The 19,392-nt window shown below is 31.1% G+C and overlaps 1 protein-coding gene across 21 annotated transcripts in view; it reads left to right on the top strand.

The window, feature by feature from the left end:
- CSPP1 (centrosome and spindle pole associated protein 1) overlaps nt 1-19,392 on the top strand; it is a 120,158-nt gene that overhangs the window by 44,541 nt on the left and 56,225 nt on the right. For 14 of the 21 annotated variants that reach the window (XR_004230926.1, XR_004230927.1, XR_004230928.1 and 11 more), the window contains 5 exons: nt 10,486-10,584; nt 11,941-12,023; nt 16,069-16,162; nt 18,117-18,174; nt 18,785-18,826. The exons of 1 other annotated variant lie outside the window; for it this stretch is intronic. Coding sequence is in view for 16 of the 20 variants with exons in the window: in XM_031946296.1 (XP_031802156.1) it covers nt 10,486-10,584; nt 11,941-12,023; nt 16,069-16,162; nt 18,117-18,174; nt 18,785-18,826 (376 nt within the window). In the remaining 4 variants the exon portion in view is untranslated. The remainder of the gene's footprint in view (nt 1-10,485; nt 10,585-11,940; nt 12,024-16,068; nt 16,163-18,116; nt 18,175-18,784; nt 18,827-19,392) is intronic. 6 more of the 21 variants (XM_031946309.1, XM_031946308.1, XM_031946303.1 and 3 more) reach the window with 3 other exon arrangements.

The raw sequence follows: 19,392 nt of genomic DNA, 5'->3' as shown, positions 1-19,392 counted from the left end.
CTTTGCTACTTTTGATAAATCCCACATTTATCTCTTATCTAATACTATCTCAGTATTTTTGCTCATGATTTATCTTGAAGCTTAAGTGAGATAATCTAAAATAGATAGAATATATTGGGGAGCATGGAATGTTAACCCAATTCAAAATCTTATTTTTCAGATTGTAGAGAATGTTAGAATTTCTGTTTTATATTGAATTTGAAAGTAACAGAATGGGAGAGGAAGATTACCTAGTAAAACACACAATCAGACTGTGCTATATCTTTGGAATAGTGCTTCTTCAGGACTTGCAAACCTTTTTCTATTTGTATTTAGCTGCTGCTTTCATTTATTTATTTGTTTACTGTGGGTGGTGTTGGGGTTCCTCTAATGAAGGACTTTAAAAAAAAAGTGTGACTTCTAAATTGTGCTCAGTTTGAGACTAACTCTAAAATGTAGCTGGTAAAACTAGCAGTATCAGCTATTCATTAAGTTAATGGTCATTTACTGTTCAGAATATGGCCATATATAACATATGCTTGAACATAAGCCCTTTGATTCAACTCTAATTCAATGTAATGTTTTCAAGATATATTACAAAATAATTTTTTAGCTGAAATTTCTGCTTCAGGTTCATGTTCGTTTGTCTTTTTTGGAAGTATCTTTATGCTTTGTTTCCCAAGGTAATTTTGAGGATACATCAAAAAACTGAAATAAATTTTCATTTTTATAAACATAATTTACTTGTAATTTATGCATTGATGGATAGTCAATACTAGTTTGTAGTATTCATATGAAATTGGTTACATTTTTGTTCATGTTTCTGAAATAAATGTCTTGGAGATATCCTTACATAGATTCTGCTTCTAACTTCTCATCATAAAAATGAAATGACAAATGTCTTGTTCTGATTATTGAAAAAAATTTTCCTATGATCATATTGGCATGACATATGTACCCTTTTATAGTAACTTTTATAATTATCCTTGTGGATTCTTTTAATAATGAATTAAATAAGAGGAACCATCTAAATGAGTTGGTTGTACATTCTATGAATTTAGGACTTTTATTAATCTCAAGTTGTTTTAGAAATCTTACAAATTAAGGTTAATTTTGTAGTTAAAGAACTTTAAAAAATGTTTTAGATTTTATTTTTATTTTCAGTTCTAAATTCTCTCCTTATCTCCCTCCCTGTATCCCAATTCCTGTTATACATATGAAGTCATGCAAAACATGTTAATGAATTAGCCATGCTGCATAAAGAATTTTTGAGATTAAAACAGTTGTAAATTGTATCAAAAAGTTTGGGTCAGAGGCATTTATAAAACAGATTAGATTTTTATTTCTGGCTTTTAGGTTTGCTTTGATTTGTAAATTGTTTGTAGGAAGGAAAAAAGGATTTCCACATTAACTGGGGGGGGGGGGGCGAGGGAAGGAGGAGGAGGGTTAACTCAAAGAATTAAGAAAAAAAGATTTGAAGAGACACAGGATTGTAGGCAGGCCAGCAGTTTTTGCGCCTCAAGAAATTTTAAGTAATCTCACTGACCTGCTGTCCCTGGGCACTTTCTACCTGAGGTAGAATACTTAGCATCTTGAAATACTTATTGAAATTTGGATAGTTAATATTAAGATTTTTATGTAAAAATCGAATTTGTTGGACCTTTTCAGGTGCAGTTATTACCAAGCTGTCCTCAGATTTTAGAGGATTGATAAAAGGTGATCAATACATTCAATAAACATATTCTCTGTAGTCTGAATAAACAATATTTCTTATACATATATGTATCACTGCTTTTCAGTTGTGTTTAGATGCCCTTGAAAATAATGAAATACAAAATCATTTAAAAGTTTTTTTGAATTCATAGTAGCTTTTTGTTGTATATTTTCTCATTCAGCAGATTCTAACACTACAACTAAAATTTCATAGAGCTCTGCAAACTTTTTTTTAACAAGTAGTCTTGCTGCTTGAAATGATTGGGAACTTTTATTTTCCTGAATATGTTTTTTACTGATTCGTTATCTTCCCTCCTGCTTCCCCTGCCCCTTCTACAAGAGAAATGGAGAGATAGAATACAATAGTTTTTCAAAGTAATTTTTATTTTCATATTTTCTTTCCTAAATAACTTAGAATCTTTGTTTTTATAGATTATAACATATGCTCTTCTATAACATAGCTTCCAACATTCTATAGGAAAAATTGAAACAAAGAAGGTTGTGAAAGACATGCCACAACTTAAAATATATATAGTCTAATTAGGAATAAATAACCAGTGGGTAAAGCTCGAATTGTAATTCTTAGTTTATTTATGCTTATAAAATACTTCTCCTTTTTGGATAATATTTATAGTATTTTGGGCTTTTCTCCAAATGAAGTGTTTTATTTTTAAAAATTTTAAAAAATTTGAATTTAAAATTTATTTCTTAGCTTTCAAATAATCATATATGTATGATTAGGTAAGCTATCATAACTTAAATCAACTGTTAGGCTTATCACAGTCCATTGTTAATCAGCAAAATTTTCCTAAAATTTTTAGGAACCAAAAAAAGGGAACCAAACAAAACATTAGTTATTTCTATATGTCTTAAACAAATTAGAATGATTTAACTGAAAGGAGCCTTAGAGTTAATCATTTTTGATTAACCACTTAATTCATAGATTCATCAGACTGAGACCTATGATGTTAAATGCCTTACCCCAAGTCATATTTCTTGTCAGTAGCATAAACTGGCTATGTGACTTTGTGTAATTCCATTTTAGTAGATTCATGAGATTATGGAATCACACAATTGGAAGAGACTTTGGTTCATACCTAGTACATAAAGTCATATTGAGAGCCTTTTTGATAGAAGGTCATTGTAGTGTAGTGAATGAGGGTTGAACTGAGTACCTTTCAGTTACATATGAAGGCTTCTATCATAGTATCGCATATCCTCCTAAATATTCTTTTTGCTTGGCTAACTCCCTTAGTTTTTTCAATTGATTTATTTATGATATTGCTTTTAGTGTGATCAACATCTTGGTCCCCTAGTCTGGTTTTGTTTCTTTGTTAATACTCCTTGTGGATAAAAAAGTGACATACAAGAAAGAACAGTTTCTATCCCTGGCATTCTCCTTATATTAATGACATTGTAGGTCTCAATTCCCTTTTTCTTTCCACTCCAAATACATTATAGCCCATAACATATTCTACATAGTGAAGGTGATATAGTATATATTTGTCTTTTGCCCCCTTCCTTTCTCATTTGAGCATGGGAAGGTAAAGTATATTCTGCCCACTGGATGTACATTGTGACTTTGGCTGAGTTTAATTGATAATGAAGTTATACAAGGATACCCAGAGAGAGATACAGGAGATGAAACGTGTTCTCATCTTGTATTGGGGAGGTGGTATTGCCTTATAACTGTAATTTAGAAAAGTAGGGAAATAGTATCCATAATATCCTTTTACTATATTGTGTTAGACTCACAATTTGGAAACATACAGGTCACAATATTATCAAAGTTTTGTTAAAAGAAAGAAGATAAAATAAAAAACTTAAAGTGAACAACCAGTAGTCTCAAAAATGTATATAAGCTAAAACGTGGTAGAAGGATCATTGTATTTGGGATCAGAAAACCTGGGTTCACATCCCATCTCTGCCATTTACTATCTTTGGGACTTTTAACAAATTGACTGTAACCTCTCTGACCCTCATTTTCTCATTCTTAACTTTGTAGTCAGAGAACTTAAAAAAAATTGATAACTACATTTTAATATGATAATATAATATATAATTATATAATATAATATAAATAATAAAATTTCCTTTTATTTCATGCCTTTTAAAACATTATTCTGACTGCCAAGGGATTCTATGACATTAAAATAGATAATCTTGTTGGTTCCAAATCTTCCAGCTCTAAATTTGATAGAAATTCTTCCCAAATAGTTTTGCTTTGGAGGAGCATGTGTGATGTAGGAGTGTCATTCATTCCTTCTTTCCTTCTTTCTTGTGGAGCTGTGGAACAGTTAAAACACTAATCTCATTTCTCAGTTAAGGTCAGATTAGTCTTCCAATCTCTAGTCCTTCAGGCTTTTGATGCCATTTTCCTGTTTTGGTAAAGTACAAAAAGTCTTCCTCAGTCTTTTTTATTTTGTCTTCAATCTCATATTGCTTTCATTCTTACCTTTTCTTATTAGATTGACTTGTTTGGTCTCTGCCAGTTAACAGGCCCAGCCATTATCATGGTATATGCTTTGGTGCAGATAGTTTATTTTCCTCAATTACTATGAGAGAGAGAGAGAGAGAGAGAGAGGGAAGGAAGGACAGAGGGAGGGAGGGAGAGAGAGAAGGGAGGGAGAGAGAGGGAAGGAAGGAGAAGAAAGTGGAGAGAGGGGAGAGGGGAGAGAACAAATATTCTAATATTCCTTAGAAATGTATACATTTATGAAATGCATAACTAATTTCAGATGGAATTTGTTGGAGAAAGTATCGAGAATAGCATGTTGGAGAAAGCATATATGAAAAATTTTGAGGACTGCTTTACTCAAATAGTACATAAATACTTGAGATTATGATTGTTAGAGGAAGTATAATATAGGAGAAAAAACACTCTATCTAGATTCAGAGGCCATAAGTTCAAATTTGACCTCTTAAACTTATTTGTATAATCATGTCAAGTCATTTCTGCTCTTTGGCTTCGGTTTCCTCACTTGTAAAATGAGATGGTTAGACTAGATGCCTCAGAGGACTCTAAGTTATGAGTTATAACTTTAAAATCCATTTCAAAATGGATTTCAATTCATTGGATTGAATTCAGTCTAAATAGATTTCAGAATCCAAAGTTCGCTGATTTATTTTACATTTCTTTTATATTTCTACACTGTTACTTTTTTTTTTATTTAAAAATGGAGACACCATTTATTAACATAATATGTTCAAGGTGAGTGTAAGAAACAAATTGGAATATAATTAGAAAAGATGTGGTATGATACAAAATGTCTGCATGCTTCTATTATGGGTGTACTTTATAGTATAAACCACTTATAATAGCAATGTTGTTGAGAACCCCCCCCAATGATATCAAAATAGGTCAAGAATTATGATAATTATTTATGTTTTAAAATACTGTATCATTGAAGTCAAGATCTGTACTAGATTAATAATTTATTCCCGAAATGACTACTTTGGCATTGGTGTTTAAGGAAAAGGGAAAGTTATTCATTACTATAGCAAGTTATTCATTCACATTTAAAGTAGATAACTCAGTCTTACTAGATTGAATTCCTCTGTTCCTTTCCTAACATAAATTTGACCTATAGCTATTTACATGAACCTGGTTACCTTGGGCATGTGGGATTTTTACCTCTTAAAATTTTTTTATGGACCAATGTTTTTCTTGCTGAAATATAAGTGCTCATATAAGAGAAAAGTTGTTCGCACCCTTTCCCCTTTCTTTCTTCTTTTCTGTATTCCCTTTTCTCTTTTGCTTTCCTGTCCTTCTTCTTTCCCCCTTTTCCTTTCCCTTCTTTGCAATGTAGAGGGACTGGAAGATGAATCAACTTATTCTGGCAATTGTACCTTTCTTCTAACTTCAGTTGCCGACAAAGCCGAGCACAAGTAGTCAGTTGATCAGTCAATAAACATATATTACTTATTATATGTCAGGCTCTCTGCTACATACAGAGAAAGGCTAAAATTGGTCCCCGTCCCCAGGGAGTTTACATATGACACTTGAAGGGAGGAAACTGCAAATAAGAACATACACAGGAAACTATATACAGGATAAACAGGAGATGATAATTGAAGAAGTCCTAGTATTAAGAAGATTTGGGAAAGTTATTTCAGTAGAATCTGACTTTTCTCGATTCCCCCTTTTTTTTTTTTTTTTTTTTCTTTTGCAAAGATACTGGAATGGTTTTTCGTTTCCTTCTCCAGATCATTTTGTAGAAGAGAAACAGGCAAACAGATTTAAGTGACTTGCCCAGAGTCACACAGAGTGTCTTCAGCCAGATTTGAACTCAGGAAGATGATTCCAAACCCAGTGCTGCACCCCTACCACCTGGGTGCCCCCAAGTTTGAGAAAATCTTTTTGTAAATTTCTGGACCTGAGAAATAAAGGGCCTTGTTCATGGAACAGCCAGGAATTCAGAAATAGCATAGATAAAATAGTATGCCTTGGGGAATAAGGTGTAAGAAGTCTGAAAAGGTAAGAGATGAATAGGTGTAAAGGCCTTTGGACACCAAACAGCATTTTTTATTTAAACCTGGAGGGTGATAAGAAGCTATGGGAGTTTATTGAATAGGTGTACATGTTGGACCTACACTTTAGGAAAACCTTTCTAATGGCTGAGTGGAAAGTAGGTTGTATTAGAATCAGCCTTGAGACAGACCAACCACCATTCTGGCTCTTCCAATAATCCAGGTGTGGGGTGATGAGGACCTGCACTGGTGTGGTGGCTGTGTGCAAGCAAAGAAGGGGGTGTGATGAAGAGATATTGCAGCATTGAAATCAAACAGGCCTTGGCAACAGGTTGAATGGAGGGATGAGAGAGTTCAGACTGACTTGTAGATTTTGGGCCTGAGGAACTGGGAGGAGGATGGGGTTGTATTTTGGACAAGAGTTTAAGTTTAAGTTGAGTGATTGTACTATTTTAAAAAAAAATTCTGAAGCTAACTAATTTGTAATTTTAATTAAACTGCTTGGGTGTGGATATAAAATACATAAGTCCAAGTTAGTTGATAATGGAGACATTAGGAGTATTACTATTATATTTTCAGAACTGATCATGATAGGCTCCAGATCCCCTTCCCTGTGCACTGTGCTGGAGCCTTATTCCTACCAGCTCCCTGATTGTTAGTATTCAGAGCAAATTGACAAGTGGTATAAATTGGGACTTGATTTATTTTCTTATTGATTATCTAGATTTGAAAAAATGATGGAGTTTTAAAATGTTAATAATGTTCATTAAACTTAAAAGTATATCATGTGAATCCCCCCTCCTCCCCCACTTCCCACTCCCCCACTAGGGGCGATCTAATTAAACTTTTATCATCTAGTACTGCTTACCTCTCACTTTATTGAAAATGGAAAAAGGGCAACTGTGACATATCAGTTAGCTCAGCTACATAATGATTTGAGTAGTTCTTGGATCTCTTTTGTTTCTCTGTGACCTTCATCATAGTCCTTTATTTTCATAGGAAAAGAGAGAAGACGTTCTCTGTTTCCTTTTCTTACAGTAAACTCTAACCACTTTCTTTTGAGAGGTTCCATTAGCTTTAAATAATGGGCTTTGAAGATATACCAGTAAATTATAATTTCTCCTACTAGTAAGAGATGCTTGAGAATTACTAAAAGATGAATTTATTTAAAATGTAATAGAAAGTTGTTTAGGCAGCTGAAGAATTGAGGAAATTGTAAAAACAAAACATTTCTAGAGAACAAAAAGACAAATTTTGGCTTATTTTTTTCCTCTATATGTTAAGAATATTATATTCTTTCTGTTTCATGGAAATTCAAAATAATTTGGCCTTCCAATTTACCCTATCTTGAGGATGATTTTTTTTTTTTGATAGAATTTGTCTGTATAAGTATTATTTTTTTTAAATGCTGAAATATTCTTTAGTTGTCTTGACCCCTAGCCAGATATCTCTTAGAAAGTCTTAGCATTTCATTTTCATTTTTCTTCTGTTTGTATATGTTCCATAACTTCTTATTTTTTTCATCATTTTTTTGGTAATATGCTTAAATTCTCCTGACTAGTCTCTCTGCCTTAAACCTTCTGCTGAGCTATGAGCTAGACTGGAAAATTCTGTATAGAAAGATCTTTGCCTTATTTGTCTTCCTATCTTCCCCAATGCCTAGCATGCTTCTTTTTTTCCCTAGGTACATAAATCTCATTCTGATTTATTTATTTTTAACAGAATTTTATTTTTTCCAATTATACATAAAGATAGTTTTCAACATAAATTGTTAAAGTTTTGAATTCCAGATTTTTCTCCCTCCCTTTCAGCCTCCCTCTCTGAGATGGTAAGCAATCTGATATAGTTTATAAGCAATCATGTTAAATATATGTTCATATTAGAATTGTGAAAGAACAAACAACAAAAAGAAAAAAAATGAAGAAAAAAATTTTTGAAGTGAAAATAGCATGCTTTGGTCTGTGTTCAGGTTCTACAGTTCTTTCTCTAGATGTGGATAGCATTTTCCATCATGAGAATTTGGCATTTTCTTGGATCATTGTAGTGTTGAGAAAATGATCATAGTTGATTATCGCACAATACTGCTGTCTCCTGTGTGCAAAGTTCTCCTGGTTCTACTGAGTTCATTCAGCATCAATTTATATGTCTTTGCAGGTTTTCCTGAGATCTACTTGCTCTTCATTTATTATAGCACATGATTTCTTATAGCAAAATAATATTCTGTTACATTGATATACCACAACTTGTTCAGCCATTCCCCAGTTAATGGACATTCTCTTAATTTCCATTTCTTTGCTTCTACAAAAAGAGCTGCTTTAAATATTTTTGTACTTGTAAGATGCTCTCCTTTTTTATGATGTCTTTGGGGTACCATCCTAATAGTGATTTTGTTGGAACAAAGTATATGCACAGTTTAATTGCCCTTTGGGGATGGATGGTTTCAAATTGCTCTCCATATTGATTGGATTAGTTCACAATTACAATACAATGTAGTAGGGTCCTAATTTTTCTACAACTTCTCCAACATTTATCATTTTCCTTTTCTGCCACATTAGCCAATCTGATAGGTGTGAAGGTGGTACCTCAGAATTGTTTTATTTTTCATTTCTCTATCATTAGTGATTTAGAACATTTTTTCAGGACTAGATAGATAACTATAACTTCATCTGAAAACTCCCTGTTCATATCTTTTAACCATTTATCATTCCATTTCAGGGAATGACTTGTATTCTTGTAAATTTGGCTCAGTTCTCCATATGCTTGAAAGATGAGGTCTTTATAAGAAACATTTGTTGTAAATTTTTTCCCCAGCTTTTTATTTTCTTCTAATCTTGATTGTATTGGTTTTATTTGTTCAAAAACATTTTAATTTAATGTAACTAAAATTATCTGTTTTGCATTTTTATAATGCTATCTCTTATTTGTTCACAAATTCTTTCCTTTTCCATAGTATAGATCTCATCCTGTATAAAGATAATCTATGGAAATTCTAGTTAAAATTCAGCTAAAATTTAAGTTAGCCTAGTGGCTATAAGGTAATTAAGAAGTTTCATTAGGATAAATTTCAGTACTTTAACTGCTCTTCTTGTTCTGTTACCCTAGACATATTTTTGCACTTGAAATTCTTATACTTTCACAAATCTGGTGATTTTTCAGGGATCTTTTTATAGTGTGCTTTAAAAATATATTTAACTTAATGCTAAATTGTAGCATTGTTGTAGCAGGAGACATTGTTGAATTGTGTTTGAGTTTGCTGTTTAATACTTTTTGAGAGAAGCAGCTAGGAAACAATGCAAAGTTGATGGAATCAGACATTTTGGTACATGTATTTAAGGTTTGAAATGAAATCTGACAAAAAGGAATGAAAATGACATTAATCTTTTGAAAGTGGCTCATGAAGACTTTTATTATTTTCCATTTACAGATAAGAGTAGGAGAGTTTGTGTATCTGGCCAAGCTGTTTTGATTTCTTTCATAGATATTATTTCTTATAGAGTATATGAAGTAAAGACTATGCATGGTGGCTTTGTAAAGAATGAAAAGATTTAAATATTTGGAACGATATTATTAATATTTTAGAAAATTTATACTTTTATGATGGTACTCTTGGGTAAAGTGATACATGATAATTTTAACTTTACAATGAACATAATTAACAATTAGATTTATATTATAGATTCCAATAAGTGTAGATCTAAAATATCATGTTGATTTCTCTCTAGGGAGAAATTCAACTAAAGAAATCAGTGTTTGCCAAATGGAAAAAAAAGTTAAATAAGAAGTTTTATTTAAAAATCATACAAAAAGAATTTTTTCCATGACTTACTCTGTTTCTTATGCAGTTTTTCCATTTTCTTTTGGTATAAGTTTCTTGTAATTAAGAGTATTAAACATGTTCTGATGATTTAATCCCCAGCATATTCATAGGAGTAATGTGTTATTTTTATTATTTACCTTTGTATTGAAATAATGCCTGGGTTCACTAAATTCTGATCTCACAGGGATGTGAGATCTTGCTCCTTAAAGAAATGGTAAAAAAAAAAAAAATGTTATGATTAATATTGAAAAGGTATAATCGGCATTTTGAATTTATAAAGATTATATTGCCATAATTTATAGTAAATTGAACATTCTAAAGATTTGTAATCTCTTTTATTGGTCATTGTATTTTAATTGATATTAATGTATTTACAGTAAAACTCCATTATAACATTCTGCTCCATTTAATGTTTTCTATATCTAATATAAAACAACCAAACTTGGGAGATGTAAAAAGGTTGACTTATAGATGGAGTATGCTTTATAAGACCATGTATTTTTAAGGATGTACAGAAACAGAAGAGAAAGAGTTCCTCCTATGGAATATGAGGAAGATTTTCCAGAACAATCAAACATACGTGTTTCATCGGCCGGAAATAACAGGTATAATATGTAATTTAATTTTGGTTTTTAGTCATTTTCTGGAAAACTATACCTATCTAAAATGACTGACTAGAAAAAAATATATATATTTATGATCAGAGTTGTTTGATACAAGAGCAAATAATTTAAAAAGCTGTTGAATAGAGAGGTGAGATTTGCTTTAGAAGCAATATTTGTTAGGTCCTAGCATTTTTTTTCTTTAAAAAATTGCTGTATGTAAGCTATATATTAAAAACCTCAGTATCAGTATTATAAATCTTTCAAAATATTTTTAGAAATAACTTATATGGTATAAAATATGTTAATCTTATGGAAATACATTTAAAGTATTTCAAAATTGCAGAGGAGCTAAAGATTTCTTGCTAGTTAATAGATTTGTTTCCTTAGGGATATATATATATATATATATATATATATATATATATATATCTTTTAAAGCTTTTTTTGTTTTAAGTTTGTGCTTATATGAAGTAGTATTTTTTTCTTCTTGTGAATCCATTCTCAGTATATGTATTGCTAAAATGAATTTTTTTTTTTATATTTCACTTTTTTTGTGTACATTATAGTTGTGAGTTTTCAGTCTTTTAAAAGAAGAAGGCTGAAGGACATCCTTCTTTCATATATATGTCTGATGACTGTTTTCTGGAACAAAGATTAGTACACAGTTTCTGAGAAAAGATTATATCTATATCTGTGTCTATAGTCTTGTTAAAGGAATACTTTTCCTTTTGAAATGGGGACTATTCTTTAAAATTGTGGTATGTATGGTTATATCCATATTTCTTATATAAGGTCCTAATTTTGAGAACCTGCAGATTATATTGAACTTACTTACCATATGTTGAGCTGAATATTTTCCTTTGAGAAAAAAGTAGAATCACAAGATTTTAACATCGGAGAGAAGACATGGCCTCTTTTCATTACAATTAATTGGGGTCCTCTTCTGAAGGAATCAGATCATTTCTGTTTGTGGTTTCTTTAAGTGTGGGAAAAAAAACCCAATTTTTCTTTTAGTTTATGAAAACTTGTTAAATACTAACGTACACAAAAAAGTTCCTTGGAGTATTTCTTTTCTTGGTATGGAATTTTCAGCATGTAGTAGGACTCTCTGTGAGTTAAGGGCCCCACAATCAAACTTTGCTACTGCTTACACAAGAGTTTGTTACTTTCCTTATGTCTTGCAAAGAAATAAACAGAAACAAAATATTCATGATTTTATTGTAAATTTACTAAGATATACTATACTGCACTGACTTTTAAAAGCATGTGAATAAATGACATATTAAAATTTCATAATAAAATGTCTATTTGCGCATTTTTGGAATCTGATTAATTTTCATTTTCTGTTGTCACCAGTGTGCCAAACAGCCATCATGGTGATGAACGATCAAAGTCTGCCACTATTAAAATGGAGAGTCCTTTTGCAGGGATGATTTTTGGTATGTCTACATTTCTTTACTGACAAAGCCATTATAGAAATATTGTGTTCTACATTTAAAAATATTCATTTTTATGATATCTTAATGTAGATAGGTCTATGTGAGATTTTAATTATTAGGTTTTCTAAGGGATCATTTTTGTTAGAGAAATATTAGCTTTATGAGAATTTTATAAATTCATAACCTAGCTAGCTAGTATAAAAATATTTTAGATATGCAATTATTATTTGTCTTGTTTTTAATACAATAATTATATTTGTTTTAAAATTTGTTCAACCTTTTTTTTTTTTTTTTTATTTTGGTGCCTGTTTTGTTTTTGTTGTTATTTTCAGATGACTCAGGGTTACTTTTGGAGTTAATAGGAAATAATCAAAAAAGGAAAGGATATCTGATGAGAATTTTCTTACTCAGATTATTCCTTAACATTTAGTGGCAGTTTTCCTAAGGAATGATTTTGTAATAAATGGAGCATGAATAAACAGGCCACATGTGTACAACTTCATGTCCTAAAGAAATTTATTGATGGATGTATTTGTAGCTAATAGTGGTTGCCAGACAGGTATCAGGAGGAGGTGAAATGAAATCTTTACATGCCTCTTTCTCAGATTGTAAATGTTCAGAGTCTAAGACTGGTCAGGTTGTAAAAAAGGAGGAAGGGGAGGGAAAGGCCATGAGCTTCCTCAAATTTAGATGTCAAACAGCAGGGTTGCAAAACCAGATAGATATAGAGTGAGTGTAGAGACTCACAGAAGAGCTAGTTGTGGGGGGAGACAAGGAAAGATGCCAGCATCTGTCAGTTTTCAGTCTTCTCTTCCACCTCATAGCAGCATCTTGAGGACTTAGAATCCTTAGATTCCATGTTTTCAGCTTTAACCTCTTAAAATCTTTTCTTTTTTATATATAAAAATGTTACTATCTATGATACATGTTAGAGGGATTTCAGTTTTCTAGTTCCTAGGATTCTAGGGGCAGTAAAAGAATGGAGTGACAAAAGAGAGGATCTGAGGGCTCATTTTTCTTATTTTTCCTTAAGATAAATCTATTATCTCTAAAAATAGTATATTATAAGAAAGTAGTATATTTGGGCAAAGCTGAACCTGATTACAATTTTGGAAATGGAGAGTTCTTGCAATAGTTTAGGGATATAAAATAAAATAACAAAATTTCATAAGAAGAAAACAGTAGTATGCTAAAGAATTTTTTTTTTTCATTTTTTTGAGGGGTGATCTATAGCTAGTTTAACTGTGCCAAAAGGTAACCAGCATGAGGCTTGCTCCATAAAGACAAGAGAGAAATCTTTGGTGTCAGGATTTTTAGCTTTTCTTCTGGACTTTCAGTATGACTGTTGACACAGATAAGAGTTTGAGGGAGAACTTTATAAATATTTGTGCAGAGTTATAGTTAATTAAGTTCTTATCCTTTCTTCTTCACGGACAGTAAATGACAACTTTTTCTTTTTTTTAAAATTTAATTTAATTTTTTATTTTTAATAACTTTTTATTGACAGAACCAATGCAAGGGTAATTTTTTAGAATCCCTTGCACTCACTTCTGTTCCGATTTTTCCCCTCACTCCCTCCACCCCCTCCCTTAGATGACAAGCAGTCCTATACATGTTAAATATGTTATGGTATATCCTAGATACAATATATGTGTGCAGAACCGAACAGTTCTCTTGTTGCTCAGGAAGAATTGGATTCAGAAGGTAGAAATAACCCGGGAAGAAAAACAAAAATGCAAAAGTTTACATTCATTTCCCAGTGTTCTTTCTTTAGATGTAGCTGCTTCTGTCTATCGTTGATCAATTGAAACCCAATTAGATCTGTTTGTCAAAGAAATCCACTTCCATCAGAATACATCCTCATACAGTATCGTTGTTGAAGTATATAATGATCTTTTGGTTCTGCTCATTTCACTTAGCATCAGTTCATGTAAGTCTCTCCAAGCTTCTCTGTATTCATCCTGCTGATCATTTCTTACAGAACAATAATGTTTCATAACATTCATATACCACAATTTACCCAACCATTCTCCAGTTGATGGGTATCCATTCATTTTCCAGCTTCTAGCCACTATAAACAGGGCTGCCACAAACATTTTGGCACATACAGGTCCCTTTCCCTTCTTTAGTATCTCTTTGGGGTATAAAGCCCAGTAGTAGTACTGCTGAATTAAAGGATATGCACAGTTTGATAACTTTTTGGGCATAATTCCAGATTGTTCTCCAGAATGGTTGGATTCATTCACAATTCCACCAACAAGGCATCAGTGAATGACAACTTTTTCTAGAGTTTACCTGTTTGATTTCTAGATAATTAATTCAGTATTGAATATAAATATGTAGGAATAGAACTCAGGAAGGAGATGTGGGATGGATATAAAGAGATCATAGAGTAGCTACAAATGAAGAGGGGTGGAACTTTACCTGGGCATAGAGGAAAGTGTACAAGTTAGAAATGTGCAAAGAAGAAAAGGGGACATTTAAGGAAAGTAATAATAATTTAAAGAAGACATAAAGCACATATATGGGAATGTACATAGTTATGTTTGTGTTGTTCAGCCATTTAGTAGTATTTGACCCTTTGTTACACCCCATATAGTTTTTTTTTTGGCAGTCTGGAATAATTTGCCATTTTCTTTTGTAGTTTATTTTATTCATGAGGAAACTGAGGTAAACAGGATTAAGTGATCATGCATCTAGAAAGTATCTAAGGCCATTTTTGAACTCAGATCCTCCTGAGCCTACCTACCTATGTGTCCTCCCTCCCGGCCATGATGGAATTATTTATTTTTTCTGCTGTAGTTTGGTGGGATCAATGGTAATTTAAATTATGAACATAAATTGTAATTTTATAGTTACTCTATATAGAATAGGTATAGATTGGGTCCATTTTTTTTTTCAAAATTACTTTAAGAATTAAATCCCTGATATAATTTTGCTTGTTTTTTATGAAAACCAAGTATAATATATAATTTGGAACATCAAACTTTCTGGTTGTTTGAATTTTACATAAATCAGATTTTCTTGTAACTACTTTAACTTTTGTTATTATATGTTAATAAGAATATTTTTGGAATGAAATGCTTTTATATTTGTAAAAACCTAGCTCATAAATAATATAAATGTTATTATGGTTATTATTGCCATTTAAAATTGTGGTATATGTGTAATGGCTACAAAATAAATATGACATCATCTGTTTTCTAAAAAAAAAAACCTTTAAGTTTTATTGGAGAAAACAAGACACTGCATAATATATATTATCTAAATGGAAATGTATACTCAAAACTGCAGACAGTATTTTTATAGAGATTCAGAGAAGAGAAACAGTGCTTAAGTATAAATGTTCAAGGAAAGTTTTATGGAAAAAATGTGACTGTGGTTGGGCCTACATGAATTTGGTAGGATTTGAAACAAAAGTTTGTCACATAGATTAGCTTGATTGGAGAGAAGATTAACAGTTATACTGTGATGTTAATTAGCAGCGGGAGATATAACATTGGGTGTGTAAAGTGGGACCAGATTTTGGAGCACCTTGAAAGTTAGGATGAACTGTTAGGCCCAAATTAATGGGACATAGAGAACTTTTGTAGATCCAAATTAAATATTCTCTGTCTCAGTTTATGTAAGCAGAAAAGCTATGCACATATATGGGTATATACAAAAAATAAATAAAACAAGGATACGGTTATCTTTGGATGGTGACTGAAAGATTAGGTATTTTAGTGGGACAGTGAGCTAGAGCATAGAGTTGGATCCAAGAGGAGATTAACTTTATAGAGAGAAGATAATCTTCAGTAAGTATTGGATTAAAGGAAGAATTAGTCGAAGATGATATAAAGAGAGAGAGCTCATAGTGAAGGATTTCAATTTTCTTGGGAGGTATGAAGCAAGATCTTGAGAGGTTAAGGGGAAGGCACTTCAGGGAAAAAGTGAAGAGAGGAGAGAAATGTAGACAGCTGTTGTAGTGAGTAGGCTAGAGAATTATTTAAGTTTCCAGTTGTATTTTTTTCTTTAAGTGTTACTACACTTTTTAAACCTATAGCAGGTCAAGATCGAGATACTATTCGAAGAAGGAAAGAAAAGTACAGACAAGAACTGCTGGAACAAATAGCTCAGCAGCAGAGGAATAAGAGACGGTAATAAAATCTATTTTTTTGAATCAAAATATTAGCAAGAAATAATTTGTTCTGTAGTTTAGTAAGAGAAGAAAACAATTTTTAACTAGAAATCAGGGAACGCTGGTGAAGAAACTCTCTACTACAAATTGGCACTTTATAATTTATAGTTATTGAGAATTGATTGGATTATTAAGAGCTAACCTTTCACAGCTAGTATGTCCGAGGCAGGAATTGAAATCTTTCCTCTGGATCTTATGCTCTATTACCTGATAGTTACCCCTCTCTGATTGCATAAATGTAAAAATTGTTCTTATAATTTGGAAGCAATTTGAGCATGCTTAAATTATGCTCTTACCCATTACTATAGCTTTTATTCCCCCTAAATGTGATTTAGGATTATAAAATTACCTGTCTGCCATTTTCTAATATGAAAATCAATCAAGTATATGAGGGAATATATTAATATACACATTATCTATTAATAACATACCCATTAGCATAATATGAATAATCATATAGGTTAATTAAATTAATATCAAGTTTTATCAATTAACACCACCATCAAGCAACATTAAATTTAATAAATTAATATTAACAAATTAATAAAATATAATATTGATAATTTATTGATATAGTATTAATAGCATAATGAGTATATTAATAAATTTTTTCTTGTTCTTAGTGAAAAAGTATCAAAGATAAAAATAGGAATATATATCCATACCAGATACATATTTTAAAGTTTTAGATTATTGTCTTCACATTGTTACTTTCATATAAATTTTTTAAAATAACATCTACCCTACATAGTTTCTTTTCTATAGATAAGCAGATCCATGGGCTTTTTCCTCTTGGAAATGTAAAAGAAAATATTGTCCACTCTTATTCTCATTGTTTCCTTTTCTTGCCTTCCCAGTATATGTGGAGGTATATATTATGCTATAGCCTTTGTAGGGCAGTTTCTTGAGCAGAGTGAGCACTTAATATATGCTGGATTATAATGAATTAAATTCTACATTGTTCATCTTCTTTGTAAAGGTAGAATAAAAGTTTTCCAAAAAAAAAAAAAAATAGATTTTTCGTCATGAATAGGGGATATAATTTTTTAACTGATAATTTTTGCTATGAAAGCTGATTATTCTCAAAGTTTGGATATGCACATATGCACATGCATATGTGTGTGTGCATGCTTTGTGCTCAAACACCAATTACTCAGAAGCGAAATATTTATTTTTTTCTGCTCTAGTTTGGTGGGATCAATGGTAATTAAAACTGCATATGGTTATTTATAGTCAATTCAGTAAATATTTATTAAGTACCTATTACATAAAGTTATTGAGAGTACCATCCCTGCCATCAAGGAGCTTCCTTTCTACTAGGGACAAACTACATGTATGTAAGAATGGATATGATGGAAAGCGTAGTAATAGACTTGAAGGAAAGTTCTGAGCGAAGTGTTCTTTAAAAAATACTTTTGGAGAAGAAGGAAGATTGGAAAAAACTTTGAAAAGAAAATTCTGGAAGATGGAGAGGATTGCAAGAATGTGGGGTCACCTGTGGCAATAGAGGCTGAAGGTAGCATTTTAAATTTGTGAAAACAATTAGTTATCCATTTTGAAACAGAAAGTACCTGTTTTAAAAAAAAAAAAAAAAAGGAGGGGAGGAAGAAGTACTGTGAAATAAAACTGGAAGACAATATTCTATGTCAGTGCTAAGCTAAGGAATTTGCATTTTATTCTAGCAACAATCAAATTAGAAATCATTTAAGATTTTTGAGCAGGATTGTAGTCAGAACCATGCTTTGGAAGTTTATTTTTGGAGACAAGTGAACTACATATAAAAATTGTTATTGATTCTATGTGATTTCTATATGATTTCTATGCTACTGTTTAGTGATCTTTAGACTTGCACACAAAATGTGCAAGTTATTGTAACACTTATTTAAAATTTATTTTTCTAACATTTCATTTAGCGAAAAAGAACTAGAACTCAGTGTTGCAGCTACTGGAGAAGTTGACCCAGAGAAATCGGTGAGAATTTAGAATATCAGTATAATGTTTTACTTTTCATTTAAATGGATCTTTTTCTATGAAAGGTATAAGCATAAATGCTTAAAATAAAATTTTGTGGGCAAAATAGGGGAGGAAAATAGAATTATAAAAACAAGGAACCTTAAGAAAGTATAATATGCAGTAAACTCAGGTATTTAAGAATATATTATTTTTGTGTACTCAACCTGAGTTCATGTTTTATAAAACAGACTAATATAAAGTCAGCTTATTAGTAGTTCTTCATTTTCCTAAAAAAACATTTTATTTTCCCTTTTTAGCTCATTAGCTCATGGTTTTAATTTTAATACAAAATTATCTTTGCTTTTCTCAAATGCAATGTGATAGTGTATTAAAAGAAATGTACCAAGACAAAGTTATCTTAAATGTATGACATAAGATAACACTTTACCTACCCTATCTTGGTTAACCTTCAGATTTGAATATTTTTTAAGGAAACTTCTCTTTTTATAAAGAAAAAAAAATTCTCATTCTCTTTTGATAAGTATATATTAGTAAATGTTGTAAAAATTAAAATGATGTGAAAGTAACAATCTTATTTGTACTTCAATTTTGCAATTCTCATTATAAGCGGAATGGATTACTAACGTCATTGCAGCTAAGTAAAAAGGAGGTAATTATTTCTCTTATCTGAAATGCTGTTTTTATCTAGTTGGATAACTATTTAAAATGCTAAAGGGAATATTTAGTCTTGAATGCATGTTTTGTGATGTATCATAGTACATTGATGACCAAAAGTATTTAAGAAAATGAAAAAAAGTTTATGAAAAATTTAGGCTTAGAAAAAGATAAAGATAGTATAAGATAAAATTATTCATATTGGTTAATTTTTGATTGTGTTCAAATTATATATTATGTGGGCTATTTTTTTTCCACATTTTAATTATTGCACTAGTTTTCCCTTGCTATCTAGCATGCTTTTGAGTGGCTTTCTCATAAAGCTATAACAAATATGTACTCAGAAAATACAAGTTCATTTTAATTTTAGTCTGACTCATTACTAGAGAGCTAAATAAGCCACAAAAGACCTAATAAAATCAAAAGGAATTATGAATAGATATAAATTATTGGTGATCATGTGTGCTCTTTTTCCCATTTCTTAGCACAGATAATTGGGATTTATCTCAATATGTAAAAGTACATTTTAGTAGGAAGAAATATTATGATAGGTTGAAATTT

The sequence above is a fragment of the Sarcophilus harrisii genome, chromosome 1 (genome assembly GCF_902635505.1).
Source record: "Sarcophilus harrisii chromosome 1, mSarHar1.11, whole genome shotgun sequence".
Classification (NCBI taxonomy): Eukaryota; Metazoa; Chordata; class Mammalia; order Dasyuromorphia; family Dasyuridae; genus Sarcophilus; species Sarcophilus harrisii.
This window is presented reverse-complemented; position numbering and strand designations above follow the sequence as displayed.